The sequence below is a fragment of the Hylobates moloch genome, unplaced genomic scaffold, assembly GCF_009828535.3.
Source record: "Hylobates moloch isolate HMO894 unplaced genomic scaffold, HMol_V3 SCAFFOLD_7, whole genome shotgun sequence".
Classification (NCBI taxonomy): Eukaryota; Metazoa; Chordata; class Mammalia; order Primates; family Hylobatidae; genus Hylobates; species Hylobates moloch.
The window spans coordinates 37,061,480-37,085,288 of NW_026652282.1; the positions used below are offsets into that span (position 1 = coordinate 37,061,480).

General features: G+C 38.4%; 1 protein-coding gene across 1 annotated transcript in view; it reads right to left on the minus strand.

Annotated features, from left to right (window-relative positions):
• Positions 1–23,809, minus strand: part of CASK (calcium/calmodulin dependent serine protein kinase) — a 419,626-nt gene that overhangs the window by 65,305 nt on the left and 330,512 nt on the right. The window contains exons 13-14 of the mRNA XM_058441306.1: positions 6,997–7,074; positions 4,401–4,481 (exon numbers count right to left, since the gene is read on the minus strand). Coding sequence (XP_058297289.1) covers positions 4,401–4,481; positions 6,997–7,074 — 159 coding nt within the window. The remainder of the gene's footprint in view (positions 1–4,400; positions 4,482–6,996; positions 7,075–23,809) is intronic.

Sequence of the window (23,809 nt, forward strand, 5' to 3'; positions counted from 1 at the left end):
TGGCCAGGCTGGTCTCGAACTCCTGACCTCGTGATCTGCCCGCCTTGGCCTCCCAGAGTGCTGGGATTACAGGCGTAAGCCACCATGCCTGGCCTTATTTTATATATTAAAAAAATAAATAAATTGGTCTGGCCTCTGCTGACCTCTCTTGGTACAAGAAGTACCACTCTCTCCCTTGTTAACTGTATGTCAGCCACAATGGACTTCTGCTCCTTGAATCTACAAAGCTCTTTCCTGCCTCTGGGCCTTTGCATTTGCTCCTCCCCAAAGGAGTCTCAGCCCAAGTGGCTACTTCTCAGAGGGGCTTTCCCCTGACTATCTAAAGCAGCTCCCACTTTACTATAATCTCTGCACCATTATCCTTTAGTTTCTTCATAGTTATTATTGCCATATGAAATTATCTTGTTAGCTTACTTGCTCATTGTCTACCTCTACCTCTCCTACCTGTCCTCCCACCCCACCTCCACTAGAGTGGAAGTTCCACGAGGGCAGGGATCTTGCTTGTCTTATTCACTACTAGGTCCTTAGTGCCCGGCATAGTGTGCCTGGCATACAGTAGGCATTTACTTATTTGATAAATGAATGAAAATGTCTTTTAAGCACCTAGCTAGGTATTCAATAAATTATAAAAATTACTTATTATTTCTGAAAATGTTTACTAATAGCAATGCACATATTAACTTCTCTCTGACTTCAGAAAAGCAAAACATGTCGAGACTTAGAAGACAGATAAGCTGTCATACAATGGGCTATATGAGCCATAATGATTTTGATGAAAAAAAGTATATGTTAATTTATTTAGCTTACTTCAAATCTGAAAGATCTATTGGTGTCATATGGCCCTATATCACTCTCTGAATTGAGCTGAGTTTACTTAGCAATTTATAGAAAGACATGTCTGTCCAAATTCATTTTTTATTTTTTATTTTTATTTTTTTTTGAGAAGGAGTCTCACGCTCACCCAGGCTGGAGTGCAGTGGCGTGATCTCGGCTCACTGCAACCTCTGTCTCCCAGGTTCAAGTGATTCTCGTGCCTCAGCCTCTCAAGTAGCTGGGACTACAGGTGTGTGCTACCACACCAGGCTATTATTTATTTATTTTTTTTGTATTTTTAGTAGAGATGGGGTTTCACCATGTTAGCCAGGCTGGTCTTGAACTCCTGACCTCAAATGACTCTCATTCCTCAGCCTCCCAAAGTGCTGGGATTATAAGCATGAGCCACAGTTCCTGGCATTTTTTACTTTTTGAGACAGGGTCTCGCTCTCTTGCCCAGGCTGAAGTGCAGTGGTGCCATCATGGCTCACTTCAGCCTTGACCTCCCAGGCTCATGTGATCCTCCCACCTCAGCCTCCTAAGTAGCTGGGACTACAGGCATGTGCCACCATGTCTGGCTAGTTTATTTTTAATTTTTTGTAGAGATGGGGTCTCCCTATGTTGCCCAGGCTGGTCTTTAACTCCTGGGTTCAAGCAATGCTCCTGCCTTGGCCTTCCAAAATGCTGGGATTACAGGCATGAGCCACTGTGCCTGGTCCAAAATTTATTATATATCTGTTTCTAGCTATGGAACACTGCACAGAGCAGTCAGCCAAGGAGAGGCTAACCTATCTGCAAACGGGCAGGTTCCTAATCTATTCAATGTTTTACTGATAACTTACTATGTGCCCTATACATGATAGATACTATGGAGCAACTAATAATAGGTATCAGATAACATCTATTAGGCATTAAGCATATGTCAAGCATTGTGCTATGCACAGTAGATACATCAGCTACTTAATTCTTATTCTGACTCCACGAGGTTGGCTCAGAGTCAGAGTTCATAAAGTTATGGTGGCAAGGATGGAGTTCAACCCCAGGTCATCTGAATTCACATCTTTAACCACTTTTATAATATAGAACAGTGGTCCCCAACCTTTTTGGCACCAGGGACCCATTTTGGGGAAGACAATTTTTCCACGGATGGCAGGGTGGGTGGGGGTGGGGGAGGATAGAGGTCGGGGAATAGTTTTAGGATGAAACCATTCCACCTCAGATCATCAGGCATTAGATTCTCATAAGGAGTATGCAACCTAGATCCCTCGCATGCGCAGTTCACAATAGGGTTCCCACTCCTATGAGAACCTAATGCCTAGACTGATCTGACAGGAGGGGGACACAGGTGGTAATGCTGGCTGGCCTGCTGCTCACCTCCTGTTGTGCAGCCTGGTTCATAACAGGCCACGGATGGGTACTGGTCAGTGGCCCAGGGGTTGGAGGCCCCTGCTATAGAAGACATGCTGTCTAAAAGGGAATGAATTATAATCTGGGGAAACACAGCACATGTGCATGAAACAGTGAACAAGATAATATTAACGGTAATTTAACTGCAGATATTTGTGATTCATCACATTTGAGAATTATTAATAAAGCATATAGCTTCTTTATTCTCCTGCTCTGTGAAATAGAGATAATCACAATGACTAAATGAGATCATAAGCTCAATGAGAACAACAAAACTGGGCCAGGATATGGAAGGACAAAGAAAAATTGCCCTGGCTCATTCACCGGGAAGGGACCTGCTCTGGCAGGCCAGCAAGCATTAGAATGTTATGCAGGTGAATACAAACAAGTGGAAAAGAGTTAGAGAAGAGAAAGTTCAAGAGAAGTGTAGAGAGGTTACAAGAGATCTTGATAACAGAGGTGAGATTTGAACGAAGTTCTGTGTTTACACCCTAGGTTGTAAAAATGCACTCATCCACAGGCATTAGAACCTGTATCCTAATTGTATGTCACTGGACAGTGCTGTTACCATAGAATAAAGTCAAATACTCTCAAAGATTATACTTGAATTCAGCCTTTAATGCTTAGGTGGGAGAGTTAGGAAGGATGAATATGGTAATTACTTCTTTCCAGGTAGTTACTTTGAGGAAAAAAAATTTATTTCAATAACTTGGTTAAAGGTTTAGAAACACTATCATAAAGGGCCGGGCACGGTGGCTCACGCCTGTAATCCCAGCACTTTGGGAGGCCGAGGCGGGCAGATCACGAGGTCAGGAGATCGAGACTATCCTGGTAACACAGTGAAACCCCGTCTCTACTAAAAATACAAAAAAATTAGCCAGGCGTGGTGGCGGGCGCCTGTAGTCCTAGCTGTTTGGGAGGCTGAGGCAGGAGAATGGCGTGAACCTGGGAGGCTGAGCTTGCAGCGAGCCGAGATTGCGCCACTGCACTCCAGCCTGGGCGACAGGGTGAAACTCCGTCTCAAAAAAAAACAAAAAAAAAAAACAAAAAAAGAAACACTATCATAAAACAGCATATATATAACTCACAGGTAATTGCTTTGATACACATATTATACTGTTATTATTATTTTAAAAGTGTCACCTGTGGCCAGGCATGGTGGCTTATGCCTGTAATCCCAGCACTTTGAGAGGCTGAGGCGGGAGGGAAGGTCAGGAGTTCTAGACCAGCCTGGCCAACATGGTGAAACCCCGTCTCTACTAAAAATACAAAAGTTATCCAGGTGTCGTGGTGCACACCTGCAATCCCAGCTACTCGGGAGGCTTAGGCAGGAGAACTGCTTGAACCTGGAAGGTAGAGATTGCAGTCAGCTGAGATTGTGCCACTGCACTCCACCCTGGGTGACAGGGTGAGACTCCATCTCAAAAGTAAATAAATAAATAAAAATTCAAAGTATCATCTGTAATAGTAGTTATAAGAACAAGGCTTTTAAGTCAGATTTTCTCCCAAAGGGCAGTGAGGTAAATTTTCTACTTTTCACATATTTTTCACATAAACTGATGTGGCTAATGCTTTTAACATGGTATATTCAACATGAATTTCCATCTGTAATTGTGTTTTTGTATTGCAGTTAGGTAGATAAGCATGGACCTTTTTCCACAGCAAAGCATCTTATCTATTTTGAGCTTTGAGCTTTGTTTAGTTATTTAGCTTTATATTTGGCTAAATACAGGTGTTATCCCCATTTTCCATATAGTAGAAATGAACCAAGAAAGTGCAGCAGTTTTGCATTGTCAAAAGAGATGTAATTCTTCCAGTATATCACCTAGATTCAGACAATTCCTTATTATTGAAAACTGTCTCTAATTTTCGTTCTTTGTGGTTTAAGTAACATAAACAGTTCCAGTGACTAAAGGACTACCCCATAAGAAAGAAAATCCCTTGTCTGATGAGTACAGTCCCTGAAAAGCCACTTCACCAAGAGTATCTTTACAGTTGTGACACAAAGTAAACAAAAGAATCTTGAAATATTTGGTATTACCTGGTATTGTAATCTTAATAGTCTCATATGATATGGATAAAAATGCATGAGATGAAGCTGGCTACATTTTATGAGGGTAGTTTAAAAACTTCTTTTGAAAGTGAGGTTTCAGTTCTATGGAAGTTTAATTATTACTTACCATGAAATGAGGTTGTGTCAAAATACGCTTTAGTTCCTTTGCATCGTTATTCTCAGGGTAACATGAAATTTCTTCCAATACCTAAAAAATAAACAAGATATATAATAGTACAAACACGACACAAGATTTACAAAATGTTAAATTCTTTTAAGTTAAAAATTATGAGTGGATTTTTATGGCAGGCAAAACAATTATTTTGAAAAACTTTTCATTTTATTCAAATATTATTAATACATAGAAGAATAGTATTGATGATAATAAAAATGAAGCAAATTGTTCTAATAGTCTGTCAACTATAACCTAAAAGGTTATTGAAAAATACAAAACAAAATGACAAGCCTGCAACATATATTTATTACAGATTTATGAAACTTAACGGAAGAGTATCTCTGAATATCTTTTTCCAAACTCACCATAAAAATCAATATGGACAAAAAGTTAATAAGAAGTTTTCTTTTATATTAACAGCACTGCCAATTCCCTTTAGAAATGTCAAAATGACACAGGCACAAATAAAAACGATTTCAATAACAGTACTAATTAATTAGACTACTTAATTAAGAATACACAAGTAATTTTTCTTTAAGTAATGTAGAAAATGCAAAAATGCCCGCCGGATCAATGTTATTCCCCATAGTCATCTGCCCACACAGAGAAGTCATGCCTCTGCTAATGGCTCTTAGGGTTAAACGCCAGGGAGCCTAAGAGAACAATTTTTTAAAGCCTTATTTTCTCTTTCCACTCAAATTTTCTTCACTAATTAGTCATTAACATTTTTCTGCACAGGTAAAAATGGTTGTTTTCAAATAAAATTGTTTTCAAAAGTTCTCCTTTACCACCAGGATGGAGTTTACCTGTATAAGTTATTTATGGGACATGAACCCATGAAAAAGCCTCTGTTCTTTTTCTGAGTAAACACCTGCTGCTATTCTAACTGCATATGGCTGGATTCAGAGGTTTGCATTACACTCAACTGAATTCCAACCATCAAGCCAATCAAGGATTGCTTCAGCACAACTGGATGGCAGGATACATCCAGGAGGACTCTCACTTCAACCTGTGAAAACCATAAAAAAGCTTCCTACTGGGGCAGGAGGAGGATGTTGTGAGGTCACATGGCCCGAGCCTTAGATTTTAGCATCATAACTAGAATGTTCTGTGCTACTCAACTACTGCCTCAGGGAAGAACAAACAAACAAGCAAAAATGACAGAGCTTTCTTATCTGAATACTCTGTTCATTAGAGTGCTGGTTATGCTGTTAATTCATATTGTTTCAAGATGATAAACCAATTATCCTTGGTGTATTTTATGCTCCGAGTTTCTCTACTAGTGAAATGAGAGGACAAAACCACATACTCTTCTCTGGGTCCTTGCTCCTCTCCTAGTTTATTTTTAAATACAGAGGTGTAGTATTTCCACCTAAGAAGGGCTAGGGGGAATCCAGCAGGTTTTCACTGTCCAGTTGAGCCAAAGAATTGTCCCCAGAGTCTCTCTGCTTCTATCTGCATATTGTGAAGACAGGGTGGTGATTCATGCCTCTATCAGCGATACCTTAATTCCCTTCTATGAGTCCTCGGTGGCGAAGTCAGAGACAACCCCTCCAAGCTAGTCCTGACCAAGTGGACAGGCCAGGCAGCCTCCACTGCATGGGTCTCATTTCTCAGTGAACATACACCATCTTCCAGTACAGACTTTGTGTTTAAAATCTGGTAGGGAAGGGATTATGTTCTTCATAGTCTTTCATACAGTAATTTCACTTTATAAGAAATAATTTTTCTAAAAGAAAAATGTTTATTTGAACAAAGACTGACATGATCAAAAAATGAAAAAAAAAAACCTATGTGTCTAACAATGGGAGAATTGCTAATATGTTATACTTTAATAACAGCAAAGAAAAATATTGCAGTCATTAGAAGTTATATTTGTAAAGATCAAGTAGAAACATGGAAATATGCTTATTATATAACGGTAGGTTAAAAAAAGACACATTTTGATTACAACTATAAAAAAATTTATATGCAAATGGAGAGTGACTGGAAAACGATATATAAAAATGGAAACTACTGTGTTAGGGTGATGAGATTATGGATCTATTTTTATTTTCCAAACTTTCTGCAATGTTGTGTTTCTATCATAAATAGGTTTTTAAAAGTTTGTGACAGATATAGCCACATACCTTGACAATTTACAAAAATGACTTCTTTGAACTCAGTATATTTAATTGCTACAGAAATTTAATTAACTTTCAAACATTACCACCTTCAAAAAGCAACTCAAATTTTTATAGCATGTCTATTTCCACCAAGTGTTGTAAAATAACTTTCTTTTTTAAAAAACAGAAAAAGAGAAGTAAAATTGATGGTAATGTATTCAAGTTTACATCGCAGAACCAGAACTAGAAATCTAGGCAATATTGCCGCAGAGATCTTTTTTTCTTTTCTGTATGTTCAGTAATAAACTTAGAAATACTAAATCTGAATATAATGAGTCAAATTGTGACTCCAGGGAAACTGCCTCTTAATGTGCAACAGAAATGTCTGCAATAAGGTAGCAAATATGATGATGCCAAATACTTCTATAAAATATATCACTTACCTCTTTGGCTCTCTGTACTGCATCGCTTGGAGGATTCCTGATTTGTGGTGAAGACTTTGTGTTAATTTTGTCATACAGCTAAAAAGCAAAGAAGAAAATCCAGTAAACACTCACAATTCTTTGCTAAAATTCAGAGCTTCATATTTATTATTTCACTAAACAATATTTTCCTTTTAAAAAGGCAGGCTGATGATTTCGGTGGGATCCTCTTGGTAATAACCTCTGAATTGTTCCGTGAGACTTGTCAGAATATGAGTCTTATGCATATCTTTTCAAAAAATCACCTTTAAATAGATGAACCAAAATTCTGTCAATGTGGCAATTTCCTTGTCATTTAAAATTCGTCAATATTTCCTCAATCACAGTGTTTGTTTCCTCTGACAGAAGCAACTTTCAATAGCATGAATACAGAGTAAAATGAAAGAATGCTTTCTGGCCAAGGCACGTCTATACGGAGTAAAATGAAAGAATGCTTTCCGGCCAAGGCACGTCTGGAAGAATTTTCACAGAAACCTAAATCTTGGGAAAGGGCAAACCCAACTCCTTCTAGGAAAGAATGTTCTCACAAAGGTTTATGGTTGTTTTACTAGGGCTGTTCATTAACAGAATCAGTGCTGGTATCCTTCAGCAGGAAGTCAAGGACATAAACTTTTTTTCTTTTGACTCTGCCAATTCAGAGTGGAGAAGACACTGAAAAGAAAGTAAATTTACGCTGGGCGCGATGGCTCATGCCTATAATCCCAGAACTCTGGGAGGCCAAGGTGGGCAGATCACCTGAGGTCAGGAGTTCGAGACCAGCCTGACCAACATGGCAAAACCCTGTCTCTACTAAAAATACAAAAAAAATTTGCCGGGCATGGTGGTGGGCGCCTGTAACCCCAACTACTCGGGAGGCTGAGGCAGGAGAATTGCTTGAACCTGAGAGGTGAAGGTTGCAGTGAGCCGAGATCACGCCATTGCACTCCAGCCTGGGCGACAGAGCGAGATTCCGTCTCCAAAAAAAAAAAAAAGAAAGAAACTAAATATATTTCTAAAATTCCACAAACCTAAATGATCTAAAGTTCAGCTTTCTGAAGAACATACATTTAATTCTTTTAGAAATACAATTAAAATATTAATTTCTACCTCAAATAAAGTGTTTCATAGTCAACAGTCTGCTTTGAAAAGTGAAAAGTTAAAGATGACCTCGGCTGTTGTGAACACTTCTATTTCCTAACTTCTCTAAAATAGGTGGGGATTTTTGTGGTCGGTTTTATTCTTTTTTTTTCTTCACCTACTCTGTACACCAATGCTAGTTGAGAAGTCAAATACTGACTATAAACATTCTTCAGATTATAGTCAGATTTGCTTATACTAATGCAAAATAAATTTTTATGACTTGTAAATATTTGGGCCACATCATACATAAAAATGTCTAACAAAAGCAATGTGAAGATAGAGCAGGGACAATTTTTTAAATGATGTATTAATTAAGAAAGCACTACTAAATCAGAGATTAAATAGTATAAGTAGACTAGTAAAATGCTGCTCTATTTAAAACATTATATTAACATTTTAGGGAAATGGTGATTTGTGGCTGGTCCACAAAAGTTTGCCCAGATCCCTGTAAAATATATGTGGGCAGTCTCCATCTTCTGAATGCTTTCTATCTCTAAAGAAATGTCAATGTTGTAACTGGGATCACATTTTCCCACAAAAATAATGTTATAAATAGTGATTAGGTTTCCAGACTAGCCTATAGAAATGAATTGCACTGCATGCATGCAATAAAAAATAGTAAAACAACAAAAAACCACCACCCAAACCCAAACAAAATGCAAAACCAAAAAAACTAAGAAACCGTAAAACACACATACACACACACACTACATTACATTTGCAAGATGAATAAGTTCTAGTGATCTGCTGTACAACATTGTGTCCATCATTAACAAGACTGTATTGTGCACTGTTTTTTTTTTTTTTGAGACGGAGTCTCGCTTTGTCTCCCAGGCTGGAGTGCAGTGGCTCAATCTCGGCTCACTGCAGGCTCTGCCTCCTCGGTTCAAGCGATTCTCCTGCCTCAGCCTCCTGAGTAGCTGGGATTACAGGCGCGTGCCACCACGCCCAGCTAATTTTTTTGTATTTTAAGTAGAGATGGGGTTTCACCATGTTGGCCAGGCTGGTCTCTAACTCCTAACCTTGTGATCCACCCGCCTTGGTCTCCCAAAGCACTGGAATTATAGGCGTGAGGAACCATGCCCGGCCAACAATACTGTATTGTGCACTTTAAAATTTGTTGAGAGGGTAGAGCTCATGTTAAGTGTTCTTATCACAATTAAAAAAATACATAACACTTTAAAAACACATTTTGTCACCACCTGATGTGTCATAATATTAATTATCAAGCAAAGTTTAAATAATCTAAGTGAATACATAAAAATATTTTTATAAAATCTCAAACCCGGCTGGGTGCAGTGGCTCACACCTGTAATCTCAGCACTTTGGGAAGCTGAGGCAGGCAGACTGCTTGAGCCCAGGAATTGGAGAACAGCCTGGGCAGCATGGCAAAACCCTGTCTCTGCGAAAGAAATACAAAAATTAGCCAGGCATGGTGGCATATACCTGTATTCCCAAGTACTCAGAAGGTCAAGGCTGCAGTGAGCTATGATCGCATCACTGCACTCTAGCCTGGGTGACAGAGCAAGACTTTGTCTCAAAAAAAAAATCTCAAATCTGTTTGAGAAAAAAAGCAAATTTAATTTGAGGCTTTACAGGTTGATAGCACCATCACTTTATAATGTCTAATTCCATGATAAACTGTAAGTTTTGCCTTTTTCTTGATCAAGAACTATTATTTCCAACATTTTCAACTATGATTATGGTTCGTTTCTATTTAAACATTTAATAAATGCACATCAATTTTTCTCACAAAGAAAAAATAATCCCACAACTCCCCAAATTGGAGACAATTTTTGGCCTGGTCTTACTATGTCAAATACAGTTCCTTAGGTCTTATATCTGTAATTTCTTAAGAACGTGTGGCCGAATCAGATGTAGTACTTATGGAACATAGATTCCTGGACCCCCCTCCAGACCTACAACATCAGAATTTAAGAAGGAGGTCCAGAAATCTGTGCTTTAATAAACTCCTTAGGTATTTGAAAATCTTATGTCCAGTGCTAACTTATGAGAGTACTAATAGTACTACTAATAGCAACAATATTACTTTTATTGAGCACTTACTAGATGATAGTTACTAGTCTAAGCTCTTAACATATACTCATTCATTTAACCTCAAACAATCCTATGCAGTTGGTTACCCCTGCTATTCTCACTTTAAGATGAGAAAAATGAGGCACATAGTGGTCAAGTGAGAACCGCTGTTCTATCCGTACAACTTCATAGATGGCACACAAGTGCCTGGAATCTCTTTTAAGGCACTGCTCCAAGGAAGATACTCAGACCAAATTTTCTTCCATGCCTTTGGTCTGGTCTGATCCAGTTCAATCACCTAAATTAAATTAAATTCACCTAAAGTTCAGTGGAAGTAGTGGCAGGATGAGGGGGAGGTGGGATGCTTAATATGAAAGGCAGATACAATGGGAAGGAATTAAAATATGGGGCTTCTACCTGAGGTGGGGGCATTGGGCTCTTCTAAAAACTGCAGCTCTCAAGTCCTAGAAACTGCACCTCTCAAGGCAGCCACAGGATAGAGAGGATGGTGTCCATGTGGCAAAGAATGGACTGTGAATCTCGGCTGCTGGCTCATCAACCAAAAGGGCAAGTAAGAACTGAAGCAGGAGGGAGTGAGGAATGGGCTCATCTTGTCACTGTCAGAGAGAAGTGACCCTTTGTTGGTTCATCCACATACCTATCCACTCAATATTTATTGAAGTCTTACTATGTACTAAAATGTGGGGTTCTATGTACTAGGGATACAGAGATGAAAAAGATGAGAGTTTCTGTCTTCAAAGGGCTCACAAATTCCAAAAATCTGTATAACCAAAGGCCCAGAAATGTATGAAGGATTCATCCCTTTGGAGACCTGAGAGTAAGTAGTTTGGTCCCCAGCAATAACAACTGGCAATGATCTCAGTGGGCAACCCGAAGTTGGAGAGTATCTTGATGTATATGCATAGTATGTCAACCTTCATTTTCCCCCACCAACTTCTATATTTTTGTCTTAGAGACTCAAAATACTTTAGTGATATCCATAGCATATACAAAGCATTTGAGAAATATGGCAAAGCAGGTAAATAAAAAGTCATCAATGGAAAAAAGTTCAAATGCAATGTAACATTGAAGTGTTTAGTTAGAAACAGTGCTTTTGGATTTCTCATTCTCATGGGTCATCTGCATATTACATGCTGCCTGCAAAGATATGCAGGACTCAAATTTCAAATCCAGGTAGAGTTTTGTCAAGGTCTGGGGCAAATGAGAGGTAGCTGGGTTTTGAGAACAAAGGAAAACTGCAGCTTGTCTTTCTTACCCTTTACCCACCCCCCATTCTATCATATATAAAGAATATATAAAATGTTATTTGGGACCTTACCAGTAGTCTTGGACTTTCAGCTAAAGCCCAAAGCTAAGGCCAAGAAGAAGTAAATGGCACTGAACCTGCTATGAAGCTGCTAGACCACTTCTCCAGTGCTTGCTGAAAGGCAGTCAAAATGGCCCTTCCATATTCACCCCAGGACCCCTCTTTCTGCCTATCTGGGATTCGTAGGAGTCACAGAAGAGCAACTATTTGATTACTCCCTTATCCTTCTTGTTCGAGAGGAAAGGAGAGGGGATTGCACACTCCCTCATACAAAGTGAAGGATGGTAGATGCCCCAAAAGAACCACGCATTAGACACTGGAGGTGCCAGCCAGAAGAGCTCACTATCTCATTCTCTGGAGGGATGCTTGCTGAATGTAGCAACTTATAGGCCCACCTTGGTACACTAGGAAGGATCTCTGTGTGAGAGAGAGTCCTTGGGGCAGCTTGACATGTGGCATTTGGGGTCCTAAGCAAAAAGAGACTGGTGCCCGCCTCTTTCATGGCTGGAGGCCGCCTGGGGCAGGCCATGCTTGTAGTGTATGTTGAGTTAAGCATGTGTGTGTTTCTCATGAGTCAAGGAGACACTGAAGAAGGTAGCCTGGCTGGAGCCATCTGGGTGCAGCCCTGCCCAGGAGGACAAGAGGACTCAGAAGTAAAAAGCTATGTGGTAACCCCTGGGGGCAGGGGACGAGAACATGTTTCTGAGACCAGGTGCTGAGTATACTGACGATGCAGAAACCACATGTCTGCAACTCAGGACAGAGCCAACACTGGGGTGTCTGTCACACCAAGGGCATCAACAGCCAAGAGGGAACTGAATGTCTGAGGTACATTATTATAGAACATGCTGTTTAAGTGGTTCTTTTTCTTTCCCACGACCAGACTCGGGTTCTCTGACATTAGGTAACAGCCCCTAGCGTGAGGCTGAGTACACAGTAGTGTTTAAGAAATGCTTCCTCTAGAAAAAATAAGTATTATATTTGGACTAGTACATAGAAATTGTAAATAGATTTAAAAAAAATTCAGAGTAACATAAAATAAACACATCAGGAATATTTATTTCAGCTTGTTTCTTTAGGAACTAGATATTATTTCTCTTCGATCCTGCATGTGCAGTTAAAAACTTTCCCTCAAAATTAAGAAATATGTTTTGACTATATTTAATTCTTTCTTTTGTATCTTTTAAGTCTGACTTACTTTATACAATTTTCAAGGTAAAAAAGACCTTAGGGCTGGGTGTGGTGGCTCATGCCTGTAATCCCAGCACTTGGGGAGGCCATACGAGGTAGGAAGATCGCTTAAGCCCAGGAATTCAAGACCAACCTTGGCAAGATAGTGAGACTCTGTCTCTACAAAAAATAAAAAAATTTGCTGGGTGTGGTGGTGATTGCCTGTAGTCCCAGCTACTCAAGATGGGGAGGTGGGAGTATTCCCTGAGCCCAGGATGAGTGAGCTATGATTGTGCCACTGCACTCCAGCCTGGGTGACAGAAAGATTCTGTTTGGGGTACCAAAAAAAAAAAATTAAAAAAAAAGGAGATCTTAGATGTCAACATGATTCAACTCCTCCATTTTAAAGTCAAAAGCTGAGTTCCAGTCAGGTGAATTGTCATGGTCAGGGTCATACAGCCAGAGTAGCAGGGACCTGACCCTGCCCTGCTGATATGCTGTCGTTTCTCTCATCCAGATCTCCTCAGCTTGTTACTAGAATTCAGTAATACACAATGCCTTGTGCCAGGGAGATATCTTTGGCAAATACTTGGGAAAAAAGCTGTATAAAATTCTATTTATAGGCTGCAGGGAAAAAATACACTCAATATGATTTGAAAACTCTTAGCTAATCAATTACAAGCCTTGCCATGTTAAAGAATGTCAGGATTCTCACCTGAGGTGAGGAGTTTGAGACTAGCCTGGCCAACATGATGAAACCCCATCTCTACTAAAAATACAAAAATTAGCCGGGTGTAGTGGTGCATGCCTGTAGTCCCAGCTACTAGGGTAGCTGAGGCAGGAGAATCACTTGAACCCGAGAGGCGGAGGTTGCAGTGAGCCGAGATCACGCCACTGCATTCCAGCCTGGGCAACAGAGTGAGACTCTGTCTCAAGAAAAAAAAAAAAAAGAATATCAGGATCCTAATCCTATCCTGGCAAGATAGGAAATATTTTAGGCTTTGCAGGCCATATGGTCTCTGTCACAGCCACTAAACCCTGTTGTGTTTTATGAGGGCGGCTGTTAATAATCCATAAGTGAATGAGCATGGCTGTGTTCCAATAAAACTTTATTTACAAAAACAGGTGGCCAGCTGGATCTGGCCTGAGGGCCATAGTCTGTAAATCCCTGCTCTAGAAGCTTAAATTCAAGTTGTATTGGAATGACAAAATGTATTTCCTTTTGCTATTTGCTTTCCTGAAATTTGAAGGTATCAGGTGTATTTATAAAGCTGAGGTGTGAAGGGGGAGGAAGAGAGAAGGAAAAATGTTAATAAATTATCCCTAGAGGGAAAACAAGAATGAATCTGTTACTGTTTACTCTCTTTTTCTAATGAAATTACCATTACCCAAATTCAGCACTTTCTATTAAAAAAACAAAAATACATGCACACACAACACCAGGGCAAAACAAGGAAATGTGAACAGCTGCAAGGGAAACAGACTGTCTCATATTGTCTCACAGATAGGCCTGCTCTCTGCAAATCTCTGGCACTGAGTCAGATATGACCACACATAGCTACACCGACACGCTTCATTCATCTTTCTGTCTTAGGAAGTGTCGCCACAGTTCCATAAAGAGACCACATTCTACATTTGACATGGGTTTTCAAATGAAGCGGAATAAACTTGGTGGTGATATTAAATTCAAATCTCCTGAGATTGTACTTTCAAACATAAAGATGATAAAATCAGTTAATACGTCACCTTTTATTTACATTCAAAGCACTAAAACAAGTTTCATTTTTTATCATACTCCATTATATCACATTATCTTCTGATTTCTTAGTTATCAAATAGAAACCTGTGTTTTGCTCATAGTTTATGTGCAGTATTTATCAAGATCAACATTTAAAATGGAATGCATGGTAAGAAGCTATAAAATAATTATCACTGAGTTGTATGTCCCACTAACTTTTTTTGCACAGAGAAAACCAAATCTAAGGACCAGAATGTATATTGTTTGAGACAAGTTTATAACTTTTGCAACTATACTGTAGGCATAGGCTTGTAGGGTTGCAAAGAACATTGATGTTCATTAGCAACCATCATCTTATCACTTACTTTATAGATACTGAAGAAGTTTCCTGCTGGAAAAGAATGAAAGTTTGCAAGAATCAAATATTTAGCTGCAAAATATTTAATGAATGTGTCTGTGATGATCCTAATAAAACAGATAATAACAGTGTGCACGGAATTACACTGTGTAGCAATAATGAACATTGAAATAACTTGTTCTGGAAACACTGACTATCTTATTAAGAACTTTCTTCAGTTTCTGTGAATTACATGGGTAAATAGGAACAAAGTTCCAATGTCACATCTTTTCAGTGAACTGAGCAGATCAGCCATCAATACATAACAGGTATTTTCTCATATACATTTGAAATTGAGCAAAATATTAGGGAAAGCTAATTTAATACTGAAACACAGAGAACTGATATTCAATTACTGTACTGGAACTGATTTTCTGAAGTTGGAGATCACAGAAAACTTTCTAAGATCTAAAAATCTATTTTTCTTGCCCAAGTTTACATATAAACTTGTTGAGGCCAGGTGCAGTGGCTTGTATCTGTCATCCCAGCACCTTGGGAGGCCAAGGTGGGCAGATTGCTTGAGGCTAGGCGTTTGAGACCAGCCTGGGCCACATGTGGAAACCTCGTCTCTACAAAAAATGCAAAAATTAGCCAGGCGTGGTGGCACACTCCTGTAATCCCAGCTACTTGAGGGGCTGAGGTGGGAGGATTGCCTGAGCCTGGAAGGTCGAAGTTGCAATGTGCTATGATTGCATGACTGCACTCCAGCCGGAGTGACAGACCGAGACCCTGACACACACACACACACAGACACACACACACACACACACACAAACACATACACACACACACAAAATCCTTTCAAAGATCCTTGGCATCATTAAACATGATGTAGTTCAAGCTTGGAGAAGAGCAGTGTATTTAGCAGTGGCCTAAAGATTGCATGATGGGCAACGTAAGTGTGAAAGAAACATTGCAAAACTTAAAATGGCATTTTCTTTTTTTTTTTTTTGAAACGGAGTCTCGCTGTCGCCCAGGCTGGAGTGCAGTGGCGCGATCTCGGCTCACTGCAAGCTCCGCCCTCCAGGGTTCACGCCATTCTCCTGCCTCAGCCTCCTGTGTAGCTGGGACTATAGGCACCCGCCACCTCGCCCAGCTCATTTTTTTTTTTGTATTTTTAGTAGAGACAGGGTTTCACCGTGTCAGCCAGGATGGTCTCGATCTCCTGACCTCGTGATCCGCCCGCCTCGGCCTCCCAAAGTGCTGGGATTACAGGCATGAGCCACCGCACCCGGCTTAAAACGGCATTTTCAAAAACTGAAGGAGCTATAATTAAACACTAGGAAGAACTTTTTTTCTTTTTTCTTTTCTTTTTTTTTTGAGACGGAGTCTTGCTGTGTCGCCTAGGATGGAGTGCAATGGCGCGATCTTGGCTTACTGCAACCTCCGCCTCCTGGGTTCAAGCAATTCTCCTGCCTTAGCCTCCTGAGGAGATGGGATTACAGGTGTGCACCACCACTCCCGGCTGATTTTTGTATTTTATTTTATTTTATTTTTAGTGGAGATGGGGTTTCACCATGTTGGACAGGCTGGTCTTGAACTCCTGACCTCAGGTGATCCACCCACCTCGGCCTCCCAAAGTGTTAGGATTACAGGCGTGAGCCATGGCATCTGGCTGGAAGAACTTCTATAACCTGTCCTTCTTACAAATCTAAACACAATTCTGTATCATTGGGATATTACAAGTTACAAAAATAAATCAAAATCACTCAGGTCATTTTTCTTTTTTGACGTACAAAGAATGCCTATCCTACCTGTACCAAAAATTGTTTTTCTTGAAATTTTATATTCTACAAAATTGCTAAAAATCAATTTATTTTAAATAGTTGAAAGCACTCAAATAATAGTCATACAGATGACTATCTGCATGGAGATAGCAAACTCCATTCATTTGAAGGGAATTCATTTGAAGATTTGAAGATTTCATTTCATTCATTTTGAAAATTTCATAAATCTTAAACTAAATTTGTTTCTCATCTTAAAAAGTGTATAATGGGATGGCTGGGCCATCCCATTACTGGGTATATACCCAAAGGACTATAAATCACGCTGCTATAAAGACACATGCACACGTATGTTTATTGCGGCACTATTCACAATAGCAAAAACTTGGAACCAACCCAAATGTCCAACAACGATAGACTGGATTAAGAAAATGTGGCACATATACACCATGGAATACTATGCAGCCATAAAAAATGATGAGTTCATGTCCTTTGTAGGGACATGGATGAAACTGGAAACCATCATTCTCAGTAAACTATCGCAAGGACAAAAAACCAAACACCGCATGTTCTCACTCATAGGTGGGAATTGAACAATGAGAACACATGGACACAGGAAGAGGAACATCACACTCCGGGGACTGTTGTGGGGTGGGGGGAGGGGGGAGGGACAGCATTAGGAGATATACCTAATGCTAAATGACGAGTTAATTGGTGCAGCACACCAACATGGCACATGGATACATATGTAACAAACCTGCACATTGTGCACATGTACCCTAAAACCTAAAGTATAATAATAATAATAAAAAAGTGTGTAAATTCCTAAATCTAGTGACTGAAATCAAGGAGCAACAGTTCCACCCTGGAATTTAGATTTTCCCTGGACTAAGGTTCAGGGCTGCTCCTAATACCATGGCCCAGTTTGTACTACATAACTCAAGTTGAAGATGGACATGGACAACTGCTTACTGTATTTAGTGGCCAAGAAGAATATTCCTGGATGCTCTTGAGTTAGGTGTTCCAGGAAAGCTTTAGTTTAATAGCTTAGCAGTGAAATGCTAGCTTAAATCAAGTTTTGGTAAAATCATGATGGGGAATATATCCTTACTTGAAGGTGCAAGAAGGAGTGCAGCTGGCCTAGTAATACGCTGCTCTAAATCCAGTATTAAAGTTTTCTTCTGTCAGCAAAAAAGGCAATTAAAAAATCAGTACATCTGGGCCAGTACAAGATTTCCTGAAAAAGCTGCAAAAATCCTTCGGATCCTGACAGCAAAAGAAACTTTAAGGAGGCCCTTGTTTTGTTCAGGTTTTATTTGTCTGTATACAGGGCTGCTTTTGTTCTAATCTTATTAGAACATTGCACTTACAGGGATTTATTTTTGAATTCAAGAAATTAAGACCTGCTTGACCTCCTAGTTCAATCCAAGAAGACTGTGCCTTTGGTGGCCTAACAACATAGGCCAGTGTGGCAGATTTCTGGTCAGTTGGCAGCTATTTCTGAGAAACTCAAACACTGGCCTCAGATGACCTAGCTTGACTGTTCTCTATGCCTTTTTCAACTGGGCAAATAACTCTAAAATTACGCCCTGTAAAACACAAATCATAATGCCTATTCTCGAGCAAAAGAAAGCATGAGGAAAAAAACCAGTTACATGCTACAATATAGGCAGATTTTATTTTGTTTTAATAAAATCTTCTGAAATATGGTACTTTTTAGTATCAGATACAAGAGCTTGCCCAACTATGAGAAATTTTCACTATGATATTAATTTCCTTTCTACTTTTTTAAAGTGTTAAAATCACATTTCCTAGCTTGGCTCTTCTTAAGCAACTACAAGAGTTAAATGATATTTACATTAAGTGAACATACAATTATTAATGTGCTGCTTTAAAAGATAACATTTATGTTACATTAGGTGTGTCAGATAATATTTTATTTAATTATTTTTGGCTTTTGCTAGCATTTTTATTTTGCATAGGTAAACACCAAGCATTTGTACTTGGTGTAGCTGTAGCAAAAATGAATTTCTGTCATGAAAAATTTAAAGAGAATAACACAAAGGGAGTCTGGCAGAAGAGTTTTATGAGATCATGTTTGAAGGGCCACAAAGAGAAGAAAACAGCTATGTTCTTGGACTGTGAATGCTGCAAGCCACTCCGTTGAACATTCTTTAACTGAGCATATCACATTCCTTTCTAGGGGGAAACCCCTCCTTTCCTTGAGAATAGCATAAAGAAGAATCAGTGCTTGTTGTACTTTGAAGGCTTTCTGCAAATTCCTTTGCCTTTTGGTAAAGTTGATCACGGTGTCATAAAAAGAGAATGGCACTCAGTGGGTAACACTGGTACTGGTGACAAGCTGATTCATTATTCTTGGTATTCTAGAGTAAATTCTAAACCCTGCTTTAAGAAGTAATTTATCTGAACAAATAAGGGAACTGGAGGGACTCCCGTAGTCATTAATACTTTCAGTGGAAATCACACATTCCTTCACAAAGATGTATAGCATAAGATCTAACTTGCATCCTAGAAAGAGTAATTGTGTGGAGACGGAACGAGGCAGAATTCCCTACGATTAGACAGCCTTATTCTGAGAATTTGGTTTTTCCTAGTACATAATTATCAACCACAAAACATCAATATTGGATGAGTAGACAAACAAAATGTAGTATACACACATGATGGAATATTATTCAGCCTTAAAAAGGAAGAAAATTCTAACACATGCTATAACATGGATGAACCTTGAAGATATCATGCTAAATGAAATAAGCCAGACACACAAGGGCAAATACTGGATAATTTCACTTATATACGTGGTACCTAGAATAGTCAAATTCATAGGGACAGAAAGTAGAAAGGTGGTTGCCAGGGGCTAAGGAGAGGGGTGAATGGGAGTCAGTATTTAATGGGTACAGACATTTAGTTGGGAAAGATGAAAGAGTTCTGGAGATGGATAGTGATGATGGTTGTATAACAATGTGAATATACTTAATGTCATTGAACTGTACACTTAAACATGGTGCAAGTGGCAAATTTATGTTATATATATTTTGCCACAATAGAAAAGACCAAAAAATTGACGTTAAAAAAGTGTCAAAAAGCTGTGAATTTTTGGAAATGGCAAATATGTACTTGAATGTAGAAGGAATGAACTAAAATAAGTTGCTCTAAGGTGTCTTTCATATTGAAAATCTATAAAATTAGGTAATTCATAACATTTTCAAACAAAAAACACAATTTGGACTTCTTCCATAAGGCACAACTACATGCTGGTTAATAAAACAGTTCTTGGGAGAAAAAACCATATTTAGTATTTTTGAATCAGTGGTAAATTCTTAGCCACAAAGCTAAATTCTAATTTAGTGTAATGGCCCTGTGAAATCTAGTGGGATGATAGTAAATTTATATAGTTGTACAACCACCATCTCAATCCAGTTTAAGAACATTTCCTTAATCCCCCCAAATTCCCTTGTGTCACATCTAAGAACTCTTTGCCTAACCCAAGGTAATGAAGATTTACTCCTATATTCTTTTAAAAGTTTTATAGTTTTAAGCTCTTAAAGTGAATCTATGATCCATTTTGAGGCAATTTTCTTTTGTGTATGGTATGAGACAGGGTCTAAATTCATTTCTTGCATATGGATCTCCAACTGCTCCAGGACCATTTGAAAAAAAAAGACTATCCCCTTTTCCATGTAATTGCATTGGCAATCTTGTTGAAAATAAATTGACCATACATGTGAGGGTTTATTTCTGGACTCTTTTTTGTTTCAGTGATCTGTATATCTATCCTTATGCCAACACCCTACTATTTTGATTATTGTAGCCTTACAGTAAGTTTTGAAATCAGTTATCCAATTTTTTTCTTTTTCAAAATTGTTTTGGCATTTCTATATAAATTTTAGGATCACCTTGTTGACTTCTACAAAGAAATCCTACTGGGATGTTGATAGGGACTGCACTGAATCTATAGATCAATGTGGAGAAAAGCGCCATCTTAACAATATTAAGTCCTCCAATCCAACAGTATATCTCTGTTCATTTATTTATTTAGATCTTTCTTTCCCAGCATTTTTTAGTTTTCAGTATACAAATCCTACATTTTTTTGTTCAATTTATTCCTATTTTATTCTTTTTATAATATTGTGAATATTTCTTTAATTTTATTTTTGGGTTATTTTTTGCTCACATATAGAAATTTAGATAATATGTGTATATTAATCTTGTATCTTGTGACCTTGCTAAGCTTGCCTATAATGCTATTAGATTTTTTTGTGGATTCCTTAGTATTTTCTACATGCAAGATAACATCTCTGGGAAAGGATGATTTTACTTCTTCCTTTCCAATCTTCATGCCTTGAATTTCTTTTTCTTGTCTTAGCTGCACTGGCCAGAGTCTCTGGGACAATGGTGAATAGAAGTGGGGAGTGGACAATCCTCATCTTGTTCCTGGTTCTATCAGTTTTCAATTGCTGCTTAACAAAGAACCATATGCTTAGTGGCTTTTTTTTTTTTTTTTTTTGCTAAGTTTATTGACATTTCTTTACATTAAGAAAGAAGGAAAAATACTTTGAGAATATTCACGGCATATGGTATTTCTAGCTTTCAGGTATTTTGTTTCATGCCGTACTTTTACACTGACAATAATACTTCAATACATGGAGGGAAACAGATATGGGAGGTTTTGCCCATCCAGTTAGAAAACAGTGGAGAGACACTCAAATTCAAAGTGAGCAGCAATGCGCTTCAGTCTACAGCCCCAGGAGGCAAGAAGCACAAAGACCACCACCACTGGGCGGGGGCCCACTGTGCAGCTGGTTTCATAATTGCCAAAGCTGACTCTTAAGACTGGATGGGGCCCTGAGAAATTACTAGTAGCTCATCCCCTGAAGGTCCTCAGATAGGCTTTATTATTCCAGACATTTAAATGCAAATTGACTGGACTACAAATTCTTGGGAAACTTAGCTTTGGCATTTCCTGATTGGCAATCTCTTTAAATATCCAAAGCTAACATTGTATTTAACTTACTTCTCAGACCCCAAATTGCTCAAAAACATTATCACCAGATTATTGTAGAAGTTCCATCTTTTTCCTTTAGGAAACTTCTGAGTTCTAAAAATAAGCTTTTCTAAATATGGCTACTAATTTAATGTCATCTCAAAAAAGCAAAATAGTAAATCAAGAATTGTAGTTTTCCATGGCTAACTCCAGGCCAGATGGAAAAATGCTAACTCTCCCTAAACGGTAAAATTATAATAAAGATGTTGGCCATACAAAATATGAAAGATTCCAAGTATCAGTTGATTGCTAATGCAATATTTAAAAGTTACTAAGTCTATTATAAAAGTCTACTTATAAATTAATATTATAAAGACTTCTAAATTAATTGCTACTGCAATTTTAAAAACTCATCAATAAATTGCTATATTAATCTAATCACCCATTATATTTTCAGAAACCATAATTTTAAGACTTCTTACAAAAATAATCTTAATTAGGTGGGGGCATTTACTATGGAAACAGCAGTGTGTAACAAATGCTAACAGCTGTTCAGAGGTATGACACGTGGCCAGTTAATGTTTAAAACTTAGTTGTCAAAGTTTGGCAGAGAGATGTGTCATTTAACAATGTTTTGTAACACTGGTGATTTACAAACTAAACATTTATTATTTTAATAGGAAAATTTATACTAGAAACTGAGAGGACTGAAAACTACTACCAAATAATATTTGTAAAACGTTTTTTTATCTGAAAAACGTGGCTTTTCAGTCCATCAAAAACTCACCCACCCACTGACCTTCCAACGTATCACATACAAATTCCAACCCATAACTGATTCAAAATATCATTACAAGACATAAATAACACTTTAACACCAATTCCCAAGAAAGCATAATTAATGGATGACAGGGTAACATTTCATTATTTTATATTAGATTTGTGTAATTTGCACTCACATGTGAAGAATTAATTCAGGGTTAAATCAGTTTTCCATGCTGTACTGGGTTGAATATTGTCCCTCACTCAAAATTTATGTTTACCCAGAACCTCAGAATGTGACCTTATTTGGAAATAAGTGTCTTTATAGATGTAATTAATTAAGATGATGTCATACTGGATTAGGGTGTCCAACGACTGGTGTCCTTCTAAGAAGGCCACGTAAATACACAGACACACACGCACAGAGAATGACATGGGATGACGGAAGCAGAGACTGGAATGATGCATCTACGAGTCAAGGAACACCAAGGATTGCAGGCAACCACCAGAAACTGGAAGAGACAAGGAAGGATTCTTCCCTGGATCCTTTGGAGGGAGCATGCCCCTGCCAATGCCTTGATTTAGGACTTTCCAGCCTCCAGAACTATGAGACAATCAATTTCTGTTGTTTTAAGCCACACAACTTGTGGTACTTTGTTATGGCAGTCCTAGCAAACTAATGTCAAATCGTACTTTACTAATTGATCTATACATTTCATACGAAGATCATCTTAGCACTAGTGCTTTTAATTTTTAAATACAGGCATACTGCAACAAGCTGGACCAAGCAGTTCCTCATGCCTCTGTATTTCTTCCCACAAAATGAGAAGCTGCGTATGTGTGCCAGGCTGGAACTACTTGGATAGCAAATATTTAGCGTTTTCTGTATCAGTTTGTAACTACAGATTAAACTAAATGTGTTTTACTCAAATTCAAAAGCTTTCAGAAAGCATTTCCCTTTCAGTAGAATCACAGTACTTCTCCATTTTAATGTAAATGTTTCAGTTTGGCAGTTTTGTTTCCTCTAAACAAATTCTAATAATGCTTCTTCAAATTTTGAGCTTGTTATTATTTTAAGAACATGACTAGAAAAAATAAAGTCATAGATAATCTTTAGTTTTCTTAGGAACTTAATCCTGTTTCTTTTTGTCAGCCTTAAAATTATGGCTTCATACCTAGCTATTAAGAATGTTATTGAGTTAACAGAAATAACATAAAAATGGTAAAGATATTTCCTAAAATGGCTCAGTGGGATTAATTAGCCTTAATTAATCCACTGTCCATAAAACTATGCCCCCTGGGTGTCCCTACTTGGAATCCTTAAAAAGGAATTCATGCCAGGGACAATGACTCACGCCTGTAATCTCAGCACTTTGGGAGGCCAAGGCAGGAGAACTGCTTGAGCCCAGGAGTTTGAGACTAGCCTGGTAGCCTGGGCAAACATGGTGAGACCTGTCTCTTCAAAAAAAAAAAAAAAAAAAAAAAAAAAAAAAAA